This window comes from Leishmania martiniquensis, chromosome 3 (genome assembly GCF_017916325.1).
Source record: "Leishmania martiniquensis isolate LSCM1 chromosome 3, whole genome shotgun sequence".
Taxonomy (NCBI): domain Eukaryota; phylum Euglenozoa; class Kinetoplastea; order Trypanosomatida; family Trypanosomatidae; genus Leishmania; species Leishmania martiniquensis.
The window spans coordinates 5,001-29,686 of record NC_090138.1 but is presented as its reverse complement, the minus strand read 5'-3'; the positions used below and the strand labels follow the sequence as shown (position 1 = coordinate 29,686).

Below are 24,686 nucleotides of genomic sequence, written 5' to 3'. Positions count from 1 at the left end.
AAAGGCTAGGCCGGATGAAGCCATTGCGGCACCAGGTTCTCGCACCACACTACCAAGCTCTATGCTGATGTTGCAGCAGAAACCGTCGCCTGCTACGTGCTTGTGTATGACTGTCATTGTGTACGTGTTCACTTCGTCCTCAAGTAAGCACGTTTGTGTCCCATCTTCTATATGAGCTCCCTTCACCTTATCCTCTCTACGGAGACACACGGGGGCGCACAACGTCCTCACTAAGCATCATGGACGTCCGCTTACCGGGGGCTGCAGACGACCGCGCTGACTCCGTGCCGTCGTTCGCTGTCTCGTACTCGAGGCTAACACTGTAGTACTCGTAGGGTGACCGAAAGAGCGTATCGCGGCGGGCGCCAGGGTGGGTGGCCATAAAGTACTTGTAGCAGGCACGCGTATAATGCTGGGCCTTGCAGTCGGAGACGATGTCTTCGATGTCGCCTGGGGTGGGCCGCACGCTCGGGTAGCCGGGCCCCTTTGGGCTTTGAGCTTCTCTTCCCAGCGTCGCCCGCAGCGCTCCCTCGTCACGGAAGCGAAACGGGCAGCCGTGGCAGTCATGCTGGTCCACCACCGGCGGGAGGCCGAGGATCGTCGCGCAGGAGGCGGAGCTGTAACTCGTCTTCTTGCCCTCCATGCCGTAGTTGTGTCGAACGTTGTACCCGTACGCCGTCTTTGAAAAGGCGTCGACAGAGCCGCCGCCCTTCACCTTCATAAGCGTGGCGAACAGCTCCAGCGAGTCCTCGAGCGAGAGACCGATGGCCTTGAGGAACAGCCCGTACGCGAAGCGGCCGTGGTGCTTCAGGTGCCCCTCGCGGCGCAGGTGCGAGTCAATGGCGCGCATGCAAAGCGGGAAATGCGTCTGTGACAGTCGCTGCACATCTCCGGCCCTCACGGTGCCAGCGACGCCCTCCTGTAGGCTATCTACCGGGTCGGAGATGAACTGCTGTAGAAAGGTGTCCAGCATCGCCATTACGGTAGACTTTCCGGTCTCATCCTCAAGCGACTGCTGCTTGACACGAGCAAGGTAGGCACTGTGCAGCCCTCGATTCAGGAGGGCACAGAAGACTGTCAGGAACACTTCTTGCACCTGATCTCGAAAAAGTATGGCCTGACCACCGCGGCACAGCACGTGGCGCTTCTTAATCAGACGAGTGGCGAGAGAGAGAGGGACGGCGTAGTAGTTCTCGGCACGCCCCTCCGACTCCCGTGCACTGTCCGCCTTCACGCGGCGGTACTCCAGGTACTCTTGCAGCATTGGGTCTGCCAGCTGCTTCTCCGTCAGAGGAGCGCATGGCAGCCCGTTACGCTTCATCAAGTCGACAAGAAACGTGAAGGGGCTCTTCGCCACCTCCATCTTTATGCGAGCTGTCAGCAGCACTCGCTCCGTCCGTACCAGCCATTCCCGCCACCGCTCACTCATGCAGAAGGCGAAGCGGCAAAGCAGGTGCGACGTGAGATCCTCCTCCGGCGAGAACACGACGCTCGCGGCTTGACTGGTGCCAGAGGCGATTCCAGTAGAGCCGCGTGAGGAGGACCGCCTCTCTGGGGCAACACCCGAGTCCCTTTCGTCATAGCCTAGCGAGATCATCTTACCCCGCGATGCATCCGTCGCCGAGTTCGAGCGCCGCTCCTCTGGCAGACGCGCAATGATCGCGTCTAGCACCGACTCGAAGCTCTTTGCTTGCGGTGAGTTCACCTGCTGGTCGACCCACGCGAGAAATTCCATGCGCTTCGCCACCATTGCCTCCAGTTCGAAGAGGGTACTGTTGCCATGCGGCCTCTGCTCGTACATGGTCATCCACTCGGCCGTCGTGGTGGCGCCAAGGGACTTTTCCGTCCGTGACCCGGTGCTAGGCCGCTGAGACGGCGTTGATGCGGTAATGGCTTGCATGGCGTACGGGTGCGTCTGAGGCGTCAACGAGGACAGCGCGGGGCTGAAGCAGGAAGACGAAAGGGATGCGAGAGGAACTGTGTATTCTTCTACAGGTATGGGGCTTGCGACGGAGTAGTGGTCTCGAGCATGCGAGCGGGGGCGTATGCGTATTCACGTGTGTGCGCACCGCGTTCTGTGAGGGGCTCAGTGGGAATGCACGCTGCGAAAAGGGACGTGGATGTTCGGGGCGCGTTTTCGCGCAGCCTTACCTCCTCTGGTGTTTCGAGGAAGAGAGGGGGGGCTAGGTGGATGTGCGCACACACGTGCGCACCTGCGAGCAGGGCACTCAAGGATAGAGGAAGAAAAAGGGTAGTCGAGGGCTCATTGATGCATCGACGCGCGGTAGAGCCATAGGCTTCGCCAGAGAGCAACCACAGCTAAAGCGGCGGCAAATGACAGAATGGTCGGTGGGTTCGCTACTTAGGAAGAGTTGAAAAGCCCTTCCCTGTGTTCCCCACCAGCACCCCCATCTTCGTATGGGCGCTCACAGGCACACACAGAGAAGGAGAGGTGCACGCGGATGCACAGCGGAGCAGCAGCGTGTAACTCGAAAGGCGATGCGAAGCTCTGCAACTGCTTGCTAGATTCGTACTCGCAAAGATCCCTTCAGCATTGAAAGAGAGAACGCTGGCAGAGAAAGCACGTGCAGATGAAAATGAGAAGACAACACAAAGTCAACCGAACACACCGCACTCAAGTCGACTGCGCGAAAGCGGTTCGAGACGACATACGGTCAGTCCCTCTCCCCGACTCGAAAGGCACGAAAATGGTCAAGCGCCACCTCCGTAGTCCGCCGCTCATCAAAAGAGAGAGTCAGAGGGAGGGTGGAAGAGAGTCAGGCGTGTGCATCCTGAGCAAAAATGCTTCTGCTGAGGTGCGTCAACGTCTCCGTGATAGCTTGAAGTCGTATAGGTGAGTCACTAAAGCCAACTCAGTGTCAATGAGTACGTGTAGAGCAGAGTGAAGACAAAGCAGTAATGTAAAGTCGCACTGCCTGCAGGCAGCGTAAGTGAATTTCCCAAGTCTTGCCAAGCAGCCGTGCAAGCAGCGCTTTACTGCTTCTTGTCCCCGCACCTTTTGGGTAGGCCCCACCTTCCTCACAGCCATGTACACATAACTTCACCACAGAACTACTCGTGAGCACACACATGCACTCGTCAAGAGATGCCAGACAAACGGTGACGAGTAGGCCCAGAGAGCGAGAGAGGGGGGGCGCTGACGATGCGAAGCGGACACGCCTGCTGCCACCGTCGTAGCCTTCTCATCCCTCCCCAGCCTTCGAAAATCTGTGCCAGTGGCGTATGAGAAACGATAAGAGGGGAATAGGGAAGGTGTATCCTGCACGCTCATGCACACCCAGTCCAACAGAATGGCGGCTCTCACACATCGGCATACACACACACACACAGATGCATACACCGTAGTAAAACAGCGGCAAGTGCGGACACAAAGAAGGCACACCGATACGATTTTTTTTCCTTTGCCGTTGCTGTTGCTCTGAGAGTGCTTTCATTTCTGGGGTTACCGCACGCACTGATATCACCCGCTCTAGCCCTCGTGTCGACAGCACATAAAGAAGCTTCTTCTCTTCTCCGAACTATGCAGCAAGCACCTGCAGAAGATGCGTCACTAAGTGCTCGTCACGTTGCGACACACGTGCCCGATCCAAAGAGAAAACAGCAGGAAGGCATCGCCTCACCTGTTTGTTGCCTGCCGGCGCCGCATATTGTAGCGCAAGGAGAATAGGGACGGCTCTCGATTCACGTCGTTGCTGCTGTGCCCGGCGCTGACGTACATCTTTATTTCCTCCTCCAGCTGCGGGTCGTACTTTTGGACGATGAGGTGCGCCTGCCTTGCGAGGTCTTCGCGGCGCTCGTAAAGCTTCTTGAACTGCTTGTGCTGCGAGACCAGCGACATGAGCAAAGGCAGCGCGGCTCGCAGCTCCATGACAGCCTCTTGAAGAATGAGCAACGAGACGTACATGGCCATGGGAAGTGAGAACAGAATCACCAGCGCCGTTCGAGTGTCAGTGAAGAGGAAGACGATAAAAGACACCAACAGGAACACAGCCGGGACCACCGCGAAGGCAAACATCACCTTGAAGGAGCCCGTGACATCTGCACCGACAATTTTGACAGAGCTCTCCGAGAGCGCGCGTTTCGTCCGTTTAAGGGCAAGATACTTGATGATGCCACCGATCGGCAGGCCTACAACAAAGAATGGAACAAGGATGACGGCCATCAGGTACAGAGCGAACACGCGACGCAGAAGCAGCGCAATCTGCAGCGTCTCACTGTCGGTGTGAAGGAGCTGCTTCAGTGTCGCCGCCTGGCTGTCACGGATCATCAGCGCCTTGCAGAAATCCGAGTAATTCTCAACCTTCTCACGAAACTCGGCGAATTCGGCGTTCTCACGCTGCTCCTCGATGACATTGCCGAGCCGGCGGATGAGCCGCAAGTAGTCGCGCCCGGTGAGGGTGCAGTTCGGCGGCTGGTAAAGCTGCCGGAAGGAGTGCAGGAAGCTCAGCGTTTTGTAGTCAGGTACGTTGATCGTCACAGCCCGCAGCGCAGCGTTCAGCTGCTCAAGAAAGAGCCCTGTCGCCTTGCGCTTGTCTGTATCGAAAAGCTTCACGAGGTCGTCCGGAGGCGAGAAGGCCTCACCAAACTCGATATACGCACGGCTGCGAAACTTGTGGCCGTAAAGGTACGTGAGGCCCACAGGTACAATCTTCACGCTGATGTGCCGCTCCGCCGCGCCGAGACTGAAGAGGGCAACACCAGCTTTTAGTGGTAGGAGTGAGGTGTGGTCGTGCGAGCCGCCTTCGGGGAAGATACCGATGCATTGATTCTTCTGAAGCGTGTCGTACACCTTAGCGTACATCTCAGAGTGGTCGATACGCACCGAGTACTTGAAGCTGGTGGGGGTGTGCACCTCATGCTCCGCCGGTATCGGCACCGTTACTTCCACCTCCTCGTCGGAGGTGATGCGACTCACCTGCGCACGGCACTTGGGGTTTCCGGGGACTCCCCAGATGAGAACGTCACCCTTAGCGAGCCGTGAGAAGTGCGTACCAGCGCCGGCGATTACTTTTCCCTGCGTTCTCACCAGGATCCCCTCACCGGCCACAAGCGGCACATCCTGCGGCCGCACGACCGGGACAGAGTTGAACAAGCGTCCAAAGGTCCCAATTACAGGCTGGTGGAAGGACTTCTCCGCCATCAGGAAACGCACGGGTCGGCCGCAGTGCGAGTTCATCATGAGGGCGTCAATGAACTGGTTTTGATGATTGCCGTAGAAGACGACGGCGCCTGCCCGAGGAATGTTCTCGCTTCCCACAACCGTCACCTCGCGGAAGTACACGCTGCGCAGTACCCACATGAGAAATTCGCCGACGAGGCGCATAATCGTGTGATGAAACCTGCTCACCTGCTCCACGAGGTCCACCTTCCGCAGCCGATCGCGATGATCGGGCCATTCCTCAATGGGAATCGTCTGGTGGCACTCCTCGCAGAACACGAACTTGCTGTGGGGAGCAGAGGCACCGATACAATTCTTGGACTTCAGTGCAGACTTGGGCGCCGCCGGCGATGTCCCAGCGGCGGCCACAGCCTCTTCAGCGACGGAAGAGACGCTTCCGGCTGTGGGCAACGACGTGGTGGGGTATGCCTCAGTTAAGTCGGCGGGCTGCGCTGGAATAGACGGGGGTGCCGCGGCAGCAGCCGACGCCGTCGCCCGCGACGGGGCGTCACGGCTCGTGGCCCTATGAGCGAGGGCTTCCTCCTCGAGGGAGAACTTTACAGAACGTTCTTCCGGAGCTGTCATGGCTAAAGTACAGGATGGTGCCTCCCTGTACAATCTACGTCTTTCGCTTCCTTACTGAGAGCAGAACACACGCACTGATCTGTAATGCGCTCTGCCACGTGTACGCTTGATTCCTGGGGAGAGGTACCGCGTTGGCGTCGCTATCTGTGCACCGTGAGAGGAGACATACATACGCACAGAGAGAGAGAATGGCCGGAAGGGCCATGAAGGGGGGGGTATGAGATGGAGAGAGAGCGACGGGTGGAGGGGCTCCATACGGAAGTGGCGAAAGCTGAGAGGTACTCCAGGTCGCCCCTCTGCGCAGAAGTCGATGAGATACACTCTTCACTGCAGCAGTATAGAAAAAGAACGCAAACAGGCGCTTTCACACACTCACACGTACCCATGCATGCACGCCTACAGCGAGCTACTCTGGAAGCGACACACACACACACGCACGTGGCCGAGTCTTCCGCTCTGCCTCGCCCACAACCCCCAGCAGCCAACTAGTAGATGCGCTTGCGCTCCCCTCTCTCCAGGATGCGCAACGCGTCGTGGTACACGTCACGAAACGCGTCGCTGTTGATATCCGCGGCCATGCTCGGCTTCTCCTCCGCCTTGAAGATGTGCATAATCTTCTCGGCTGCAAGCAGCGCGACAGGGGGGTATGGGTCTGAGAGGACCGTCCTCCACGTGCGCACCTCCACGCCCCGCCGATCAGTGCTGTAGTGACACAGCAGCAGAACTAGCACATGCCGCGCACGGCACACTGCAGGGACCTGACTCTGCTCGAGGCTGCGATAGATGCCCCACAGCACGCGAAGCCCGACGAGCTGGACAGCCGCAGAGCTGATGCAAAACACTCGCTCGCGAAGGATCATGGCCGACATGTCACTGAAGTCGTTGGCCGCGTGCAGGTGAAAGGAGGGCCGCGCCGGCACACAGAGATACTCGATGAGTTGATGGTAGAGCGCCATGGCCGTTGCAGTGTCCATGGCGTCGGCACGGTCGAAAAGGACTACCTCCAGGACAGCGCGGAACGACACGGCGTCGGGCTGCGAGGATGTACGGCAAAGAAGATTCAGCGAAAAGAGAAGGGAGACGCACATGTGACCCACTCGTGCGCGGTTTCCGCTACGGCCACGGCCATCTTTGTAGAAGACCAGGTTGCGCACCAGCTTGTCCGCCAGGGCGGCGTGAGCGTCCTCAGCCAAGTACCGTGCACTCCAGCGGAGACTGACAAAAGCGAGCCGCCAGGCGGCAGTGTACACCTTGGTGTCACTCGCGTCCCGCTGCCCCTCTAGCAGGAGTGGCACGGTCTCTGCTACCTCAGCAAGGAGCTCGTGCAAGGCTACCGAAAATGCCGCCTCATTCTTGCACCGTAGAAGCTCAACAGCCTTGAAGCGCCCCTGCATGTAGCTCTCCAGCTCGGCATCCTCAGCGAGCAGCCCGAGGATGTCCTTCACCAGCGGCAGCATCACGTTCCAGCTCTTCTTGGTGCCGTCAAAGTCAGACTTGGCAAGCCCATCGGCGATGCGGCGCGGCAGCTCCCGCTGCACTGTCTCGGATATGTAATACAGCAACGGGAAGAGATACCAGAAAAAGTTAACCGATATCAAGTCACTAAAGGCGCCGGCGCGGGCCTCCGGGGACAGCTGGCTAGGGATGCGCACTCCGCTGCATGCGTTATACACCCCTTGCCCACGAGCCACGCACGCCACCAGCAACTGGAAGAGAGCTTTGCGCGCGCCTGGGGTTATGCAGTGCCGGTAGACGGTCAGTATGTCAGACATCGCAGAGCTGCCCAGTTTGGCAAAGGCAACCTCGTCGACGACGAGGTTGTCCGCAGCGGCCGCATCCACATCTTTGTTCGATAAAAGACTCCGCGCGAACGCCTGCGCAAGGGCAGTGAACGTCTCGGGGTGCAGCTCCCATAGTCCTGGCAGCTGCAGCGCCTGGAAGAGCACACGGCAATCGACCAGGTGCCGATAGCACGGCGGCACCACCGCCAGCAGGCACTTGGCCGCGGCCGTCCACGTTGTCTCGTCGTAGACTTTCAACACCGCTTGCCTCTCCGTTACGGTGAGTAGCATCCACACCACCTCCTGCTCGAGCGCCTCGGTGCACCCGGGGTAGACACCGGCGGGGTCGATGACCTGCACATGCACGCCAAGGTTGAAAATAAAGTCGTACACATGGTTGCGCACGCATAGGTAGTCGCTCTCCATCATGTCAAGAAGCATAGGCAGGTAGCATACGGTAACAGAGCGGAAGTGCAAGTGCGGCTCCGAGAGCAGCAGCTTTGAGACATAGCCGTCGCACATCTGCTTCATAAAGAAGAGGGTCGCCTGCATCACGTTCGGGTTCGTCTTGTAGTTCGCCGAAAAAGTTGACATGTTGCTGGCCTGCCTCTCCACGGTAGACTCAAGACACAGTAGCGGGAACTGATCCACGTACGGGGGGCACCACACCCGCTGATACACAACGTCGCTGTAGCACTTTACCCCCTCGTTCTTCTTTACAGCAACGCTCATCCACTTCGTGTAAGGCACCGCAGAGATGGGAACGCTGCTGCCGCTGCCGCCACTCCCAGGCACCGTCGCAGAGAAGTCGACGACCAGCGCAAACTCCGAGGCATAGCCCTGTCGTGACGATCGCGTCATCAAGCTGGCCAGCCCCTCTAGCGGTGCCTCACGCAACAGTGCATCGACCAGCTTCAGCAAGTCCTGGCTGACGTCGCCGGAGGAATGGGACTCGCAGAAGCCCTTGATGCTCTCCAGGCACTGCCGAGACGGCGGGAAGCTCTGAACATAGTTTACCAGCAACATCATAATGCGCGGCCGCCGCCCAGGGTCCTGTGCAAGGTCTAGGCAACACTGATAGACATGATTTCGCCCCTTCGCGTCACTGAGGAAGCGCGCAAGCTGCGCGGCGGTCTCGCTGTCTAGTCGACCCTGAGAGCACCGCGCTGCCTCGGTAATGATGAGCTTACTAAGCTCCTGCTCCTCCATTGGGCCTCTTAATCGCCAGGGGCGGATATGGATAAAAGGGTAAACTTGTAAATAAAGCAGCAAAGGCAAAGAGCTGCGTGCTGTATGCGTGCGTAAAGATGAGATCAGCGCACTGCTCGAAGAGACGAGGGCCTCCAGCGCACTCAGGTATGGAGTCTCGCCTCATCAAGTCGCTAAACCAAAGCGAAGGCAGAGGTTAGCAGAGAAACGAAGCCGGGGAGCGAACAAGAAGGTGACGGTGTAGACAGCAGAGGGGGGAGATCTGTTCGATTACGAAACAAGTCAAGGCGTTGAAGAGAAAGAAAAGAGTAGGTGGGAAAGGGCGCGGCACGTGTGTCGATACGAGTGAAAAAAAGAGCATGTACGTCATTGTGCGTACGCGTGTGTGTGCGTGCGTCGGCGCTTGTACATCTCTGTCCTTGCGCGCATGCCCAGAGAATCAAAAAAAGATGATGGTGCCACCAAGCGAATGTAGGAGGGAGGGAGTGCCGTGAAGGATCGCTGCGCGTGATGCCACGCTTTGCGCTCGTCGTGCCCTTCTTCCCTCTCTCTGTTTCCCCCTTCTTGGCGCCTCGAGCCCAGCAATGCGTTTTCGTCTTTCCCCTGCAAAGGTGTCTTTCATTTTCTTTTTCTTCCTTTGCCAACTCAGCCCAAACGGGTGGAGGAGCTCAGCTGTGAAGGCACACCATCCGCGCAGCTCGGGTGCGCCGGCTACTGCAGCTGGTGCCGACGCACATCAGCTAATCCAAACAAAAATAGGGCATGCATCCGGCAGCAGAAAGAAGACGCGCAGAGAAAGAAGGGGCGCTCCGCTTCACAGAGACCATCCCAAAACACACGCACCGAGACACACCATTGGCCACCATGAGCATCGCCACCATTATCGTCCCGTCGTCACTCGAAACAGATATCAGCAACAAAGTGGAAGCGCTTTGGCGCGTACGACTTCACACATCGCATATCAGTAATACGCACGAACGCGGCAGCTTCCTCTCCGAGTTCATCCTGGACGTCTCTTCTTACTTCCTCCGCAGCGCAGAGCTTATCGGCGAGGAAGTGGTAGTGTACAATACCGCTGCTGCGCCCTGCCTCGTTGCGCTTGAGGAACGACGCCGCGCGCGGGAGAAACGACTTGCAGGTGGGGATGTAGCCCATAAGAACGCGGTCGCACTTGCCCACCAGAGCCTCCCCTACCTCGCGGTTGTCGCCGCAAAGCGGGTGAATGAGGTGATCCACCTTGTTCAGCACGGCATTCAGCTTCAGAAAATCGATGCTGTCTGGGTTCTTCTCCAGAGCATGAATAGCCGCCACATTTCCATGCATCGCTAGGGGCAGAGTGAAGTAACCGATTCCACAAAACATATCCACCACGAGTTCCCCAGGTGCAGCAACGGTGCCGAAGTGCATCCGCTCCGTGGTGTTGCCGCTGCTGAACATGACGCGTGTCACGTCAAAGCTGTAAATGACGCCGTTCTCCACATGTGTGGTAAAGGTCGGTGACGCTATCCACCGGCTAAGTGTGCTCTCCACGTCATCGGCTGACAAACAGGAAGGCTCCGCTCGCCTCCGCGCATCTCTCCAGCGGCGCTGCACGGCGCGTCGAAGTGACATTGCGTATTCCGTCAAGGCAGTTTCCACCTGGAACAAGATCTGTAGAGAAGGGCGGCGAAGCTCGCCACCGATGCCATCCACATCCAGTAGTACCACGTCGACCGAAACTGGAGCGAATGACTCCGCGAAGAAGCGCGCCAGCGGGCGAAGCCCTTCTATCGCGGTCCCTTCGTTTAAGCGAACGACGACAACATGCCCGTGCACCTCAAACCTGCGTGGGAACAGACGGCGGATAGCGTCGACAGACATTATCGGAAAGGCCTCGGACACCTTAGTGGTGAAGGCATCAATCTTCTGGGATGCGACACCGTTGACAGGCTTGCGCTCAGATGGGTCTTTTCTTCGCTTCAGTCTTTTAGAGCCACCCTTCGAGGCAGGCAAGTGCTTGAGTGCATAGTACAGCACGAGAGCCACCAAAGACACAATCAGCAGCACACGAAGAGTGGCTGGTGACATCACCGCTTCCACACAAGTGCTACCAGGGAGTGCTTGAGGTGTATATTGAATGGCATAAAGAGCCCAGCCAGCAGCGTGAGAAAAATAAGCGGAATAGAAAGAGACACGGGAGAGAGCACGTGTACAAATGCCTGAGGATGTAGTCAGCGACAGTTTCTCCATCTTCTTTTCGCTTTGCGGTGCACGCGAGTGAGCACGACAGAAACAACTTTTCACGGAAGAGAGTGCACACAGATCAAAAAGTGTAGAGGGAACGCAAACGTGATTTGCGGCCGCTCACTTCAGCCGCCACAGCGACAGCTTTTCGTGCAACTCTCCCTCTTCTCTCTTCCTTCCCAGATGCCAAACAGCACGCAGTATTCTTTTTTTTGTCTCCACAAAATGCTGTTTCTGCACCGGAGACGCACTACTTGAAGGGCGAACGGCTACAGCTGGTCAAGACAGCTGAGAAAACCGCTCCTCACACTTCACTCAGAATCAACAGCTTGAAAAAAAACATAAGCAGAACTGCGTGCCGCACATGAATCTCAGTGCACGGCACTGCTGCATAACGAAATCGAAGAAGCGCCGTCCGCGTGTTTCCTCTCTTGGTTGATCATCTGATCCAATAAAGGCGAACATGTGGCCAAAAAAACCTGTGACAGAAGACAGCACATCCATAAGAAAGCGAAACACGCACAAGCCAAGTGCACTTGCGCCCACGAAACGGAGAGGGAGTCGCTCTCCATAGAAACGCAACGCAATATAGGGCTAGGCTGACAGCAGAGAGGGAGAGAGAAAGAAGGCGGGAGGCACATGAAGAAGAGGAGGGCAGATGGTAATGTCAATAAGATGAAAACGATGAAACAAACGAAACGGTAATGACAGAAAGGTTTCTCCGATATGGCGAGTACATGCATAAACACCCTTACAGGCACACAGCTCACATCCCCACTCCCCACACTAAGTGTGGCAAGCCAGTACACTGCACAAATAAGCGCGTTGTTCACTGATTCTCGGGCACAAGGGTCGACGTAAAAGACAGGCACAAAATAAGTCTAGCGGCGGTGGCTAAAGCGACTCATCGACCGTAGGGCTGAGAAGTGAATCTTTCAGTGCCGCTGCCGCACCTATGGCAATATGCTGTAGTCGGCATCGCTGCAGCACTTGTCACTGGACTCCTTCTCCAGCTCTTTGGCCGCCCCGCTCTACTTGCTCTGCACAGAGATTGTGCGCACCCCAAGCACCCCAATCACGCTATCGCTGGGGTCGAGACAGCCTGATTTGTCACTTCAGCGATGGCGAAATCGCCACTACACGTCAAAGATCCACATCAGTATCAATGCCTTCATTGCTACGGTGTAGACTCGATCCACGACGATCTGCTGCCCTCTTCGACCGCTGTGTAGGCAAACTACAAGAACCCATACCCTCTCAGAGTCCACACACACGTACACACACACACCTTTAGCGTGCACAGTAGTGCCTTTCCCGGCATCAGGACACGGCAGATGCGCCGACACCTCACCAGCCCCGTAAGTGGTGTTCGGGTGGCACTGCCTACACGGACTGCGAAGCGAGGGGCCCACCACTAATTATAAGCGCACTCGCGGGCGGAGCCCGTCTGTACCTCTTGCCCGTCCCGCGAGCAGCCTAATGTCTGCGTGTGCTTTCTCCCACAAAACGATAGTGGTGTGCTCTGTCGACCAGCGTCCCCGGCGGTGTGTCCCCACGCGCCGTGAGGGGGACGAGGGCTGGTCCTGGCCAAAAGTCTGCTTACAGGAGAAACGAGACCCGCGAGCGCAGCGAAGCCGCGGCGAGATTTGCTCCCCAAATGTGGAGGAGGGCTGTTCAAGCGCATGCGACTAGCAGGAGCGTCAGCCACCCTCATCACGTTCTTCTTCTCCCCTCACGCTTTCTCGTCTCACACACACCACAGCCGCCCGGCAAAGCTGCGACCTCTTTGCGAGGAACTTGTCAGGGCTGCAGTTGTGCCCTCACACCTTCCCACGAGCTGTAACGTATTTCTCTCCGTGTTTGCAGTCCATGTGGCGCACAACATCATTGCACTTGTTGCTGTGCAGCGCCTCTACTCCTCTCGAAGGGGTAGCCCAATATAGACAACGAAGTCCTTCAAGGCACTCCGACCCCTTTGGTATCCCTCTCCTTGCGCACCGGCTGCAGTTTCACCTGCCTCACAAATATCACGCTCGTCGCATCACTCCAGCAGCTGCCCAAGCCTCAGCATGATCGTGTACAACAGAAGGCCAGAAGCGAAAAGGGCGATGTTGTGTGCATCCTTGGAAAGCACATACGTATGGGCAGCGCATTTGTTGTACGCCAATCAGGTAACGGTTGCCTGTGAAGGTGCTATTTTCTTCTGCTCCGGTGGGCCCTCGAAACACCTGCCTCTAATGCAGGAGGTCCCGCTTTCGCGGTACTGACGGGTGCGCTGCCGCGATAGTATTCTACAGCAATGACCGAGTGGAAAATGCACACAATAGGGACACTGGCCTAACTATAAACACGACGAGAGTGTGCACCTGCACGCAGTACATGCTGCGGTGAAAGAGAGATAAAAGACACACTATTTTCCCTTGGAAACTAAGTGCACAGACACCATCGAAGACAAAGCAACAGGTAGGAGAAGTGGCACTTGTGCGACTCGTGGATGACAATGCGCGCGATCAATTTTCCATTGTGAAATTGCAGCGGCGACGACGACACACCACCTCAGCGGATCGCTTTGCCTTGTCCCGCACATCGCATTATCGAACGTGCTCCTGAAACAAAGCAAACGTACGCGTTTCGTCGAGACCTTCGGGCATGGGTATGAACATATTTGTGTGTGTGCGTGCGTGCCTTTCTCTCAGAGGCACCACCGTAAACTGAGCCAGACTCGAGCATTTCCCGCTTCTCTTACCTTTGGTGGTGGTGCTGCTTTGGAGCGTGTTCTCAGCTGCCTTCTGGCGATCAAAAAGGCGACTCCGCCCCAAAGGCAATCAAACTGAACACATAGCCATGAGGAAAGGCGAGCAGCCCCTTGTACGTCTGTGCCCGACTCGCTCCCAGCAGCCTCGCGCGTTCCTACCCTTCCTTTTTGCTCCTCCTCAGCAAGGTGTCTGAGAAGATGAGGTAAGGAGTAGGTAAGGCAAAGAGCACAAAAAGACTAGAAATGAGAGCCCAATGTAGAGGTGACGTATACACTAGAAATCCCTCTCTTCGATTATTTTTTTCACACAATCTGACGAGCTTGCATCTGAACTTGGTGCTTATCCCTTTCCCTCGCCATAGGAGCGGCTCGCGGTCGGCACACACAAATTACGCCGCTACTGCGGAAGAAAACCACAGCAGCAGCAAAGGAAAGGGCTGCAGAGAAGTAAAAAAAATAGCCAAATGCCGCTAAAAGCACACTAAAAGAAAAAAGGAGGAAAACGTCATGCCGCGATCGCTTTCAGCTACTATACACTCTATCGGTGTACAGTAGTACAGCGTTGTTGCGAGGATACAAACTCAGCCGCACTTACATATTGCTCACTGCCTGCAGATGGTCGATGCCCAAGGACTGCAGCGCCTTTTTTGCGCACTTCATGAGAAGTTCACAGTTAGCGACCGAAGTGTGGCCGATGATGCCAAACCGGAACGTCTCAGCTTTTGAAGCCTTGCCAGGATAGATGATAAGGTCATGCTCGTTGAGATAGATGAAGAATTTCTTGAAGTTCCAGCGCGGATCCGTAGGCATCTTTACACACACGACGACGTTGGCGCAGCTCGGCTTTCTTTCATCCAGGAACAGCATGAAACCCATCTCCTTCACTGCTTCACGCACCACATGTGCTTTTGCCCGGTACACCTTCTGCCGCCCCATCAAGCCGCCGTCACGCTTATACTCTACAAGCGCCTGCTGCAGTGCCATAACAACGTGCACGGGCGGAGTAAAAGCAAACTGGCCGCTCGCATCAAATGATGCCAACTGCATGCTAAGGTCGAGTGTTGCGCTACGAGAGCGCCCCTTCGCGGCCTCGATGAGAAAGCGCCGAGCCAGGATGATCGAGATTCCAGGAACGCTGTGTAGGCACTTATTCGGTGCCGCAACCAGCACGTCGCATGCTTTTTCATAGTCGCACGGTATACCGCCAAAGGCGCTGATACCGTCAACAATAATATTGGCATTGGGTAACTCGCGGCGCACCACCTCCGCTATTTGCTCTGCTGGGTACACCATCCCGATACTAGTCTCGTGATGCACCAGCCCCACTGTTGTGATGTCTGGGTTAGCACGGATTACAGCTTCTAGGGTACTCATTTTGGGCTCCTCGCCCTCATCGAGCTCCAGAGTCACCATCGGACACTGTAGTCTTTTGGCAATTTGTGCCTGCTTCTCTGCGTACTTTCCCGAGTTGATGAGAAAAAACTTGCCGCCCGTGCGCGGAAAAATTGTTGAAATGGCCGCCTCGACACCCATCGTCCCCGAACCCGGCTGCAGAATGCACACCCACTTCTGAGGGTCTAGCTCAGCAATAGAGATGAGCTCCTCGCGGACGAACTTCACTGCTTGCACGAAGCGAGCATCTCGGCTGGCGTAGTCAGTCAGCATAGCCCTTTTTACCTCATCCGACGTCATCAGCGGGCCTGGCGTGAAGAGAATCGGTTTATGAGTAGACTGCATTGTTCTCGGTAGCCCACTAGAGGCACAGAACAAAGAACAGCAGCCAGCAGCTACTTCGATGTTCCGCTAGCTGTTTCCTGTTCTCTGAAAAAAAAAAGCAATCCTCGAACTAAGCAGGCAGCGAACTAGCAGAAGACGCCAAATGGCAGGGGGAGGTCATCGGTCGTCGTTTGTGGTGTTCCGCAACAAGGTTTTGCGCAGACATTGCGGCGCCGATGCTCACGCACCGAGAGCAGAGGCAGAAAAAAAATCAAACAAAGATAGTCTGAGGCTACAGCAGTGACCCTGGGCGCCGTTTCATCCATGTGAAGCTCATCGAGCAATAAGCGAAAAGACTCCCGACGAAGATCTTGTTATATTCTGGAAACGCATTTGTTCAGCAATACTCGCTTCAGCACTTTACTAAGCTAACATCAGGAAAAAAAAACACGGCCGCACTCTACAATCTCCAATCGCTTCCTCCTCCACCACACATGAGTAGCAAAGGCATCATGAGATACCCTAGCTTTAGCCCGTTGCAGCCCACAAATCTATCACGATAGGGCGCCCTTCCTCGACGAAAGGCGCATGATACACCTTCTTATATATATATATATTTGTATATAAACCTAAACTGAGAGGAAAAGATAACATGAGGATTTTTGTTGTCGCACAGCATACTGTGGAGTGCAGCGCTAAACGAAAACAGAATGGGATCATCTCTCATGAAGAGAAAGAAGGATCACGGGCCTACCCCCCGCCTGGGTAGTGCCGAAAACCCATCCGTGAAGTCCGCACATACGCACAAAAATGCACATCTGAGCAAGAACCCCTCAAGAGGCCCTCGTTGCCCTTGTCGCTGATAACGTAACGATACACATGGCATTATCACAGCCTGCACTCTCGATTCAGGGAACCAATAAAGAGCTTCGATGGGGAAAACGCTCTGCGAAAAGCGTCTCTTCCCAACATGTGCACAGCATCCCACGATAAAAACATCGAATACACTATCGAATAATCAGCGTTCGAATGCTACACCCCAGCTCTGCGATCCGCTTACGCAACTCACCAGCGACGTCCCTATCCACATCCATGATGAGGTACCCAATCGCTTTACTAGTCGAAAGGAATTGCATACCAATGTTGCAATCCAAATCCACTGCGATTTTGTTGATGTCCTTCAGTGCGCCAGGCACGTTCGCATGCACGTTTGTGAGACGGAACGTCTTCTTGTCAACCGGTGGCGGAACCAGCTGAGGGAAGTTGACTGCTCCAGCGGTAGTTCCGCTTGTCACGAACTGAGCAAGTGCCGTACCCACTTCCACGCCGATAGCCGCCTGCGCCTCGCACGTTGAGCCACCCACATGAGGCGTCAAAATCACATTAGGAATTCCTTGAAGTGGGGTTTTGAGAACTTCCTTGTTCGACCCAGGCTCTTCCGGATACACGTCAATAGCAGCACCCGCAAGGTGCTCATCCCGCAGCGCCTTTGCCAAGGCTTCCAGATCGACGACAGTACCGCGGCTCGCGTTAATTAGGTAGGAGCCCTTCTTCATCACACGGATCTGCTCCTCACCAATCATGCCCTTTGTGCTCTCCGTCTCCGGTACATGAATCGTCACAAAATCTGAGAAGGTTAGCAGATCGTTCATGTTCGCAAACTTGGTGGCATTGCCGATCGCCAAAGTCGGCACCACGTCGTAAAATATTACGTTCATGCCAAGCGCCTCAGCAAGTACGCCAACCTGGGAGCCAATGTGGCCATAACCAATAATGCCCACAGTTTTACCGCGCACTTCATAGCACCCGATGTGAGTCTTGTTCCACATACCACGATGCACCTCCTCGCTGCGCTGCGTTATCTTTCGCGCCAAAGAGATGATCTCCCCAATAACAAGCTCGGCAACGCTGCGGGTGTTCGCAAAAGGCGAGTTGAACACCGCCACACCGCACTTATTAGCATATTCCAAATCCACTTGATTCGTTCCGATGCAAAAGCAGCCGATCGCGAGCAGCTTTGGAGCTGCGTCAAGCACCTCCCGAGTTACCTGCGTCTTGCTTCGAATGCCGAGGAAATGAACATCCTTTATCTCCTTTAATAGCATTTCATGCGACACGGCATTGGGCAAAGCTCGCACAATGCAACCTTTTGCCTCCAACAGCTCCCGTGCTACGAGGTTGATGCCCTCCAACAGGAGAGCACGGTAGGGCGGGTCTATGATAACTGAATCCATAGCACATCAAAATAAAGGCTGTAAAGACAAGAGAAGACAACGCTATTACGACAAGCTTTTCAGCAGCTAAGGCGCTGTCAGGTACCAGTATATGATATTTTACCTGAAAAAAATCATCAGGAAAGGAGTAAACGTGATCAGGACATTGATAATGCATGCTGAATAACTTCGATAGCGAGTGAGTAAGAAGTGGCCAAAAAATCGTGTGCGTCAGTAGCTGCTGAATATCCGGCAATGTACCCTATTACACGGAGACTAGCGCACCCCTCCTCTACCGCTAATGTGGCAGCCCCATAGTATGCTGCACTTCATCACACGTCATGACTCCATCCTTGACGAGAACACAAATGTGGCATTTGCGGTCAGACCATTTTAGATCACTCACAGATGTTGGGTGCTCGATCCGCCCACATTGGGCCTTTCTTCACGACAATAAAAAAACAAAAAAAAGCTGGGTCCCTTTTCGTACCCGATGAAAAGAAAAACACGAAAGCTACGACTAAACCAGTGAAACAAAAAACCCAAAGAAAGAGAGACATGTGAGACCTCAAACACAAGATGAAAATACCAAAGTGATTAAATTAAAACATACCCATCCACTACAGTGCAAACATCACGGCGCGGAGGTACCAGAACAAATCCTTTTTGCCAAATGCACTGTTCCTCGCCCTTGAGCAGCACCTTTCAACTCCCTCGAAAAACTAAGTAAGAAATCTGCAGATGCCGAATTACGGCGCCCACTGCTCCTCGTGGCCGGGAGACGATAAAGTTGACGACGACAAATCTGCATTTTCAGCCAACTGAACAGGTGAGAAACGTGGTGTTTCCTCCCCCCTCTTCTCTGCGTCGATAATGCGCTGAACACGAAGCGCTACTTCTTCTCGCACAGTCGCGACATTCTTTGGTACTTGAAAAACACGGCCGAACGACACCCATTCCAACCCAACTCGTATTCCGCGGTCGGGAGAGACGAGAACCTTTTCGTACGCCAGGCTAACATCAACAATGTCCCCTGTAACCACCAGCGACGTTCCAGGTAACACGTAGCAGCATCTCATGCCTTGTATTTGCTTTGCGACCTCTTTAATAGGCACACTAACAGATGGCGCGATCATCGGCTTCACACCAAGATCCAGCAACGAAAAGTCAAAGTATTTCGACGTAACACACCCTTTTCCCACCGCCGTGGCATCCAGCTCGCAGTCTATACGTGCACACGAGCGCAGTAACTGCTCCGAGCTTTTCTCAGCGGAGCGGCCCCGCTTCCGTCGGCCATAAGCTGATGAGATCACAGCATCATCAGCAGCTGACGCGGAAAACGACCTCTCACTGCTACTACTCTCAGCAACTTCACAGTGAAATTCATTCATCATCGAAAGCGAGTCCCCATCCAAACCGGAGTCGGACGCCTCGCGTCTTCGGTCAGTTACGCCATTGACTCGCTTTGGAAACCTGACAGGTTCGCCTCTGCCTCGTTCGGACACAAATCTCAAAAACTCGAGAAGGGGAACTAAGTGCTTCTTCTCAGAGGAGCTGGTTGTCATTGCCACATGAAGGCAGCGTCTTCTCTATGGCGTCCGCGGACAGCAAACAAAGAGTCAAGAGAACAAAAGGTTTCGACAGAAATTCAAAGCGGAAAAGCAAACGCACAGAACGCGATACATTTGTACATAGATATCTTCCTGCTCAACAATTCTCTTACACCACGCCTGCACAAGAGGCATTCTAAAAATCCAACGAGCACCCGCCGAGTTCGGCGCATAAAGAGCGGTTCCACAATCCTTTTGGCATTTTCAGATATCTGCAGTTAGCTCCAAGCCGAGAGAGAAAATATGTACTCCACATTCTTGTGTTCTAAGATGAAGCTGCAAAAGATGCACCGACAACTTAACGCAATCCGTTCCAAACTCTAGAAAATATATACATTCATCTAACGCCACACATCTAAGCTAACTCCCTTTTCGCAGAATCAACAGGGATAGGGCGCAGGTGACAACATTTGTTTGCTGTGCAAACCACATTTTGCATTACCTGCACAGCGCTCACATGCTCCTCTCGCCCTTCATCCACCCTCATTGCACCATATATGCTGGCTTCAAGAGGCCCGCCATTCACTTTCCCATCGCTAAATTGCCACTTCACCTCCCCGCACAGGGTGCACCACGGTAACAGTACCAGAAGGGAGAGGGGGGGGGCATGCGGGGGAGACATTTGCTGTTTTGGCCAGCTCCCATGAGCAGATGTACTGATCGTTGCCCCTACTTTTTAGCGGCACTGTCTTGACGTTCTTGCTGAAACTTATTCTCTGAAAGCTGCTACCTGCTCTCACACCGCGCTCCAGGTCGTAGAGCACATTTAAGTTGTCGCTGCCGATTTGCAAAATGCGTGCACGTGCACTACAGCTTCCCTTTCGGCAGCAGGCTACGGGATGTGGATCCACTGCATATGTCGTACCGCTACGTCCTTTTAGGTATTTTTTTTCTCTTCTTAGCCACGTGTCAACCCTTCTGACTCAAAAAACAAAGATCCTCTTCTCTTCTCCTGACAATGACCTTCTTTTAGAGAGGGCCGACCTTACTATAGGCTAGGTACCGAGTCCGCCATTGTGACCGTAGCTGGCAACGACCACTCAAAGAGGTGCGGTATACCAATACTGCTCTCATTCTAGTGCGTGTGTTTTTCTCGCTCCCCTCAGGCCAGTCCTCCTTTCAAATAAATGCCCATTGGAGACAAATTCCTCATATGAACGACAAAGAAGTACGCACAGTCGTCTTCATATTCTCCTTCACTCTCCTCTTCTTATCCCTGCCCTTTCATCTGCTGCTTGCCCCTGGAATCCTCCGGCGATATACCACCGACAGAGCTGCCGCGCACTCTGGTGCACTGCCCAGCGTCTTTCGTCTCCCTCTTTTTCTCACAATCGCTAGTTCTCATGGAGAATGCTCCCTCCTCTCTCACCGCTGTGACACGCAGCTCCGTCATCATTGATGACAGACACATTTGCTGTGTATGCGCCAAGCCCATGCTTCCTGCGGTGCGAAATAATCACTGCAGCCACTTCATCTGCCTCCGTTGCTCCTTCATGTGTGAATCGAAGTGCCCGCTCTGTCGCACAGACGCGGAGTGGGTTACAGACAGTGACCTCAGTTGCACGATCGGTCACGAGGTCTGTGAAGCTCTCATAACGGAATCACTGGATCGGTTGCGCAGTATTCGAGGAAACACAGACAAGTCAGTTCTCCGTGACCTCATTCTTGGTCACCTTGATGCAACGTCCTTCAGAGTTGATCTAAAGAGCGTTGCCGAAGATCTTCAGTGCATTCAGCACTACGAGGAGACCGTCGGCTCTACCGATGAAGCGACAAATGCTGATGGCCAACACATCTTTTATTGTCACTCGCCAGTCCAGCTACACACGATACATGACAGGCAACACGCACGCATCCTATTTTGCACTGTACCCTCCCTGTCGGATTCTTCGAAGTTAAGTGGCCTTTTTAAGCTACGCGCACTGCACCTGCAGAATTGTCGCCAGCTGCGTTCTTTACCCCCGCTCGGCGATGCTCCAGAGCTGCGCACATTGGTCGTCAATAGGTGTGCGATTCGCAGCGTTGATAACTTGAGCAAATGCCCTCAGCTGGAAACGGTGATGCTTTCCGACTGCGAGGACCTCGCCGATGTCGCTGGCTTAGTGTACCTGAGGAACGTCACCCATCTCTCGTTGACAAATTGCAGGAAAGTGGTCGACATACCACCTCTTTCTTCGGCCGCCCACCTACAGCACGTATCTTTTAAAGGCACGAGTATCAGGAGCATTCCTGCATTGAAAGGTTCAGAGGAGACACTACACGTTTTCATTGCTGACGGGTGCACCGAGCTCACCAACATTGAGCCACTCTCCGCCATGACGAAGTTGACGAAGGTCCGCTTAGCCGAAACTCGTGTTCTGGACCTTTCGCCTCTGGACGCCAGTATGGCCACTATTACTCTTCTCGACGTGCATGGATGCGTTCAACTGGACAGCATCTTCGGCCTTACTGCGGCAGCATCCTTGCAGGAGCTTTCCTGCGGAGGCACGAAGGTGTCCGACATCTCACCACTGCGGGCAGCTGCAGCCACTCTCCAGGTGGTCTATCTGAACAGGTGTTCTAGCCTTGACAGCATCGCTGCGCTCTCTGGAGCAACTGGTCTGAGGAAGGTTGATGTAAGTTACACGAAAGTACAGAGCATCAATGCGCTACGAGCCAGCGTTGACACTCTCGAAACGATTATTTTGGGTCACTGCGCAGCCCTCATCGACCTGGCGCCACTCGCGGCGGCCTCGAGGTTGCGCTGCATTGATATCCAGTCAACTGGTGTGCAAAGCCTCCAATGCCTGCGAGCGAGCGCCCGTACACTCGAGGTTGTGTGCGCGGACAATTGCCCCATTGCCGATCTTTCTCCTCTCCGTGACGCCACGAATCTCCGGGAGGTAAGACTAGCCAGCACCGCTGTGAACTCCATTGAAGACCTTCGCGCCAGCGCGCCTTCCCTACAGTGGCTCTTTCTTGGTGGCTGCTCGCGCATCGACGACATTTCAGTGCTCATGCAGTCCACACAGCTTCAAGAAGTCTACCTTACAAACACTGATATTCTCAGCATTGAGGCTTTGCGGCCCTCTGCGGCCACTCTCGAGGTGGTTGCCATCGGTGGCTGTAGCCGCATTTCTGATATCGAGGCTCTCAGCACTGCGACGCACCTCAGGTGTCTGTACGTCTGGGGCACCGACATCGCTGGCATTGATGCTCTTCGGTTCAGCGCCCCATCCCTGGAGGTGCTCGACATGGGAGGGTGTGGCCGCGTGTCGGATATTTCTGCGCTGCTAAATGCCACTAGGCTGCGAGAGGTGCGCCTGCACAACACAGCTGTCAAGTGTATTGAGGCGCTGCGGCTAACCTCCCCTCACCTCGAGTGGGTTCAGCTCGCCGGCTGCACTTGCATTTCTGACTTATCTCCTCTTTCTAATGCCACAAGGCTGAGGGAGGTTTATCTTACCAACACGGCTGTAGCGAGCATTGCCCCTTTACGATCCAGCGCGGCATCTCTCGAAGTCATTGCGCTGGGCCACTGTGTGGAGGTCTCTGACCTCTCTCCGCTGTCTACCGCAACGAAGCTGAGAGAGGCTTACCTATGGGGAACCAACATCAACAGCATCGAGGCGCTCCAATCAAGCATGACATCCTTGGAAGTGCTTGAGGTGGCGCGGTGCAGCAACATCTCGGATGTGTCCTTTCTATCTGGTGCCACAAAGCTTCGCCGCCTCGACCTGGGTCGCACCTCGATTCCCTCCATTGAGCCTTTGACAACGGTCGCATCGTCTCTTGAATTTATCAATATCAGCTCCTGTCGTATGATCAGAAACTTTGCACCCCTTGGCGCTGCCACAAATTTGAAGACGATATGGATGCGCCACCTCTGTCTTGAAACACTAGATCCGCTCCGCCCCATCACAAAAACACTGGAGGTAGTAGATGCGAGCGGGTGTCTTAACCTACGCGACATCTCGGCTCTCGCCTCGGCCACGAAGCTCAGAGAGGTTTTTCTCCAGAACACATCCATCGACAGCTTGGACGCTTTGAAGTATAGTCAGTCGACATTGACCATCCTGAACGCCAGCGGCTGTGTCAATCTCACCAGTATAGCAGCTCTCGTTTCAGCGGTACGACTCAAAAATGTGAACTTGCGCAACACACGTATCAACACCGTTGAGCCGCTTCAGGCAAGTGCTGCATCTCTGGAAGTGGCTGACGTCAGCGGATGCATCAACTTGGAAAACACTCATACTCTCGCGAAAGCACCACATTTATCGAGGTTTACCCACGACTGAGCCTCGAAGGCGGCGATATCCGGCTGCTATCTCTCCATAGCAGCAAATCGCCTGCTTCTCTGCGGCTCTACCTTCGCGTACGCCTGTTCACGCGTGAAAAATACCACCTGCCCAGTTTTCATTTCATTTCCATCTGCTGGAATGGACCCATATGATTCACATGTTTTCTCTAATAGCGCCTGGCGTCACCGTCTTTCCTGGCATGCGCTGCAGACTCACTCCCCATTTCTTACTTCTCACACCATTGCTTATTGCGCTGCGTACTTTGTGTTCTAAACATCGACCACAACGATGGCGTGAGGAAATGGTCCTCTGCTGGCATGCGCTATTCTACATCTGCAATGCAACAAGGACAAAGTTTGCTTCAGTTTGCCTTTCCATTCACTCCTCTCCTTATTTTTCTTCGTTCCGTTCATCCGAACCACTTTTCATAGTCTTTTCATGGCGGTATTCGTCTCTTCCCTATTCTCGCCAGCCACTCTGATGCTGCACTTCTGCGGACAAAGCACCTCCCCCCCCAAAGAGAGGATTCCTTCCAGATAAGTATGCTCCGGGCGTCCCGACATCTGCCCCCCTCCCCTCCCCCTTCTTTTTCCAGCAGTATTATGATAATGTCTTCTTTCATCTTTCCACTTCTCGAGTCCATTGCTGTAGAAAAGCTTACATATATCATGGTCGGGGAGAACACACACCAGGTTTGCCGAGTCGTTGCCGACAAGCCACGTGGGTGCGCCTCATTGTACTGCGAGCCTATCCATACATCGCGATGAAGCCGAGACGCCTTGTCTAAGGACTGTCTTTCTATCACGCTATTCTGCACATGTTCCCTCAACCGCCTCGCCGGTAAACGTCCCCCTCACGTCTCTACCTCCCATCCGCTACCTCACGTTCCATGTACCTCAATCACTCTCCAGCATGCCTTTCGCCGCCACTCGCCCTCTCTTGCCTGATTCTCGCACTTCCACCGCACCTCCTTCCCTTGAGCATGACTTGATTGACTTTGTTTTACACGTCCTGAAGTAATGACACACGTTCTTTGTGTATTCCTTCTCGCCACAACGTACCTAGCCGCGGGATGAGCTGATACGTTCACATCTTCACAGAGAGACAGCCTGTACTCGGTTCTTGCTCGCGCACT

At 54.6% G+C, this 24,686-nt stretch overlaps 6 protein-coding genes across 6 annotated transcripts; 1 reads left to right on the top strand and 5 right to left on the bottom strand.

The window, feature by feature from the left end:
• Window positions 1-196: 196 nt before the first annotated feature.
• Window positions 197-1,900, bottom strand: LSCM1_08049 (uncharacterized protein; the record flags this gene model as incomplete). Its single annotated transcript, XM_067325392.1, has 1 exon — window positions 197-1,900. The coding sequence occupies one exon, from the start codon at window positions 1,898-1,900 to the stop codon at window positions 197-199; it is 1,704 nt and encodes a 567-aa protein (XP_067181497.1).
• Window positions 1,901-3,637: 1,737 nt separating this feature from the next.
• Window positions 3,638-5,764, bottom strand: LSCM1_08048 (uncharacterized protein; the record flags this gene model as incomplete). Its single annotated transcript, XM_067325391.1, has 1 exon — window positions 3,638-5,764. One exon carries the CDS (start codon window positions 5,762-5,764, stop codon window positions 3,638-3,640), a length of 2,127 nt encoding a protein of 708 aa, XP_067181496.1.
• Window positions 5,765-6,249: 485 nt separating this feature from the next.
• Window positions 6,250-8,754, bottom strand: LSCM1_08047 (uncharacterized protein; the record flags this gene model as incomplete). The annotated part of the gene is made up of 1 exon (XM_067325390.1): window positions 6,250-8,754. One exon carries the CDS (start codon window positions 8,752-8,754, stop codon window positions 6,250-6,252), a length of 2,505 nt encoding a protein of 834 aa, XP_067181495.1.
• Window positions 8,755-9,648: 894 nt separating this feature from the next.
• On the bottom strand, window positions 9,649-10,821 carry LSCM1_08046 (uncharacterized protein; the record flags this gene model as incomplete). The annotated part of the gene is made up of 1 exon (XM_067325389.1): window positions 9,649-10,821. One exon carries the CDS (start codon window positions 10,819-10,821, stop codon window positions 9,649-9,651), a length of 1,173 nt encoding a protein of 390 aa, XP_067181494.1.
• A 3,502-nt stretch (window positions 10,822-14,323) lies between these two features.
• On the bottom strand, window positions 14,324-15,469 carry LSCM1_08045 (uncharacterized protein; the record flags this gene model as incomplete). The annotated part of the gene is made up of 1 exon (XM_067325388.1): window positions 14,324-15,469. One exon carries the CDS (start codon window positions 15,467-15,469, stop codon window positions 14,324-14,326), a length of 1,146 nt encoding a protein of 381 aa, XP_067181493.1.
• Window positions 15,470-20,614: 5,145 nt separating this feature from the next.
• Window positions 20,615-23,548, top strand: LSCM1_08043 (uncharacterized protein; the record flags this gene model as incomplete). Its single annotated transcript, XM_067325387.1, has 1 exon — window positions 20,615-23,548. The coding sequence occupies one exon, from the start codon at window positions 20,615-20,617 to the stop codon at window positions 23,546-23,548; it is 2,934 nt and encodes a 977-aa protein (XP_067181492.1).
• Between the last annotated feature and the right edge of the window lie 1,138 nt (window positions 23,549-24,686).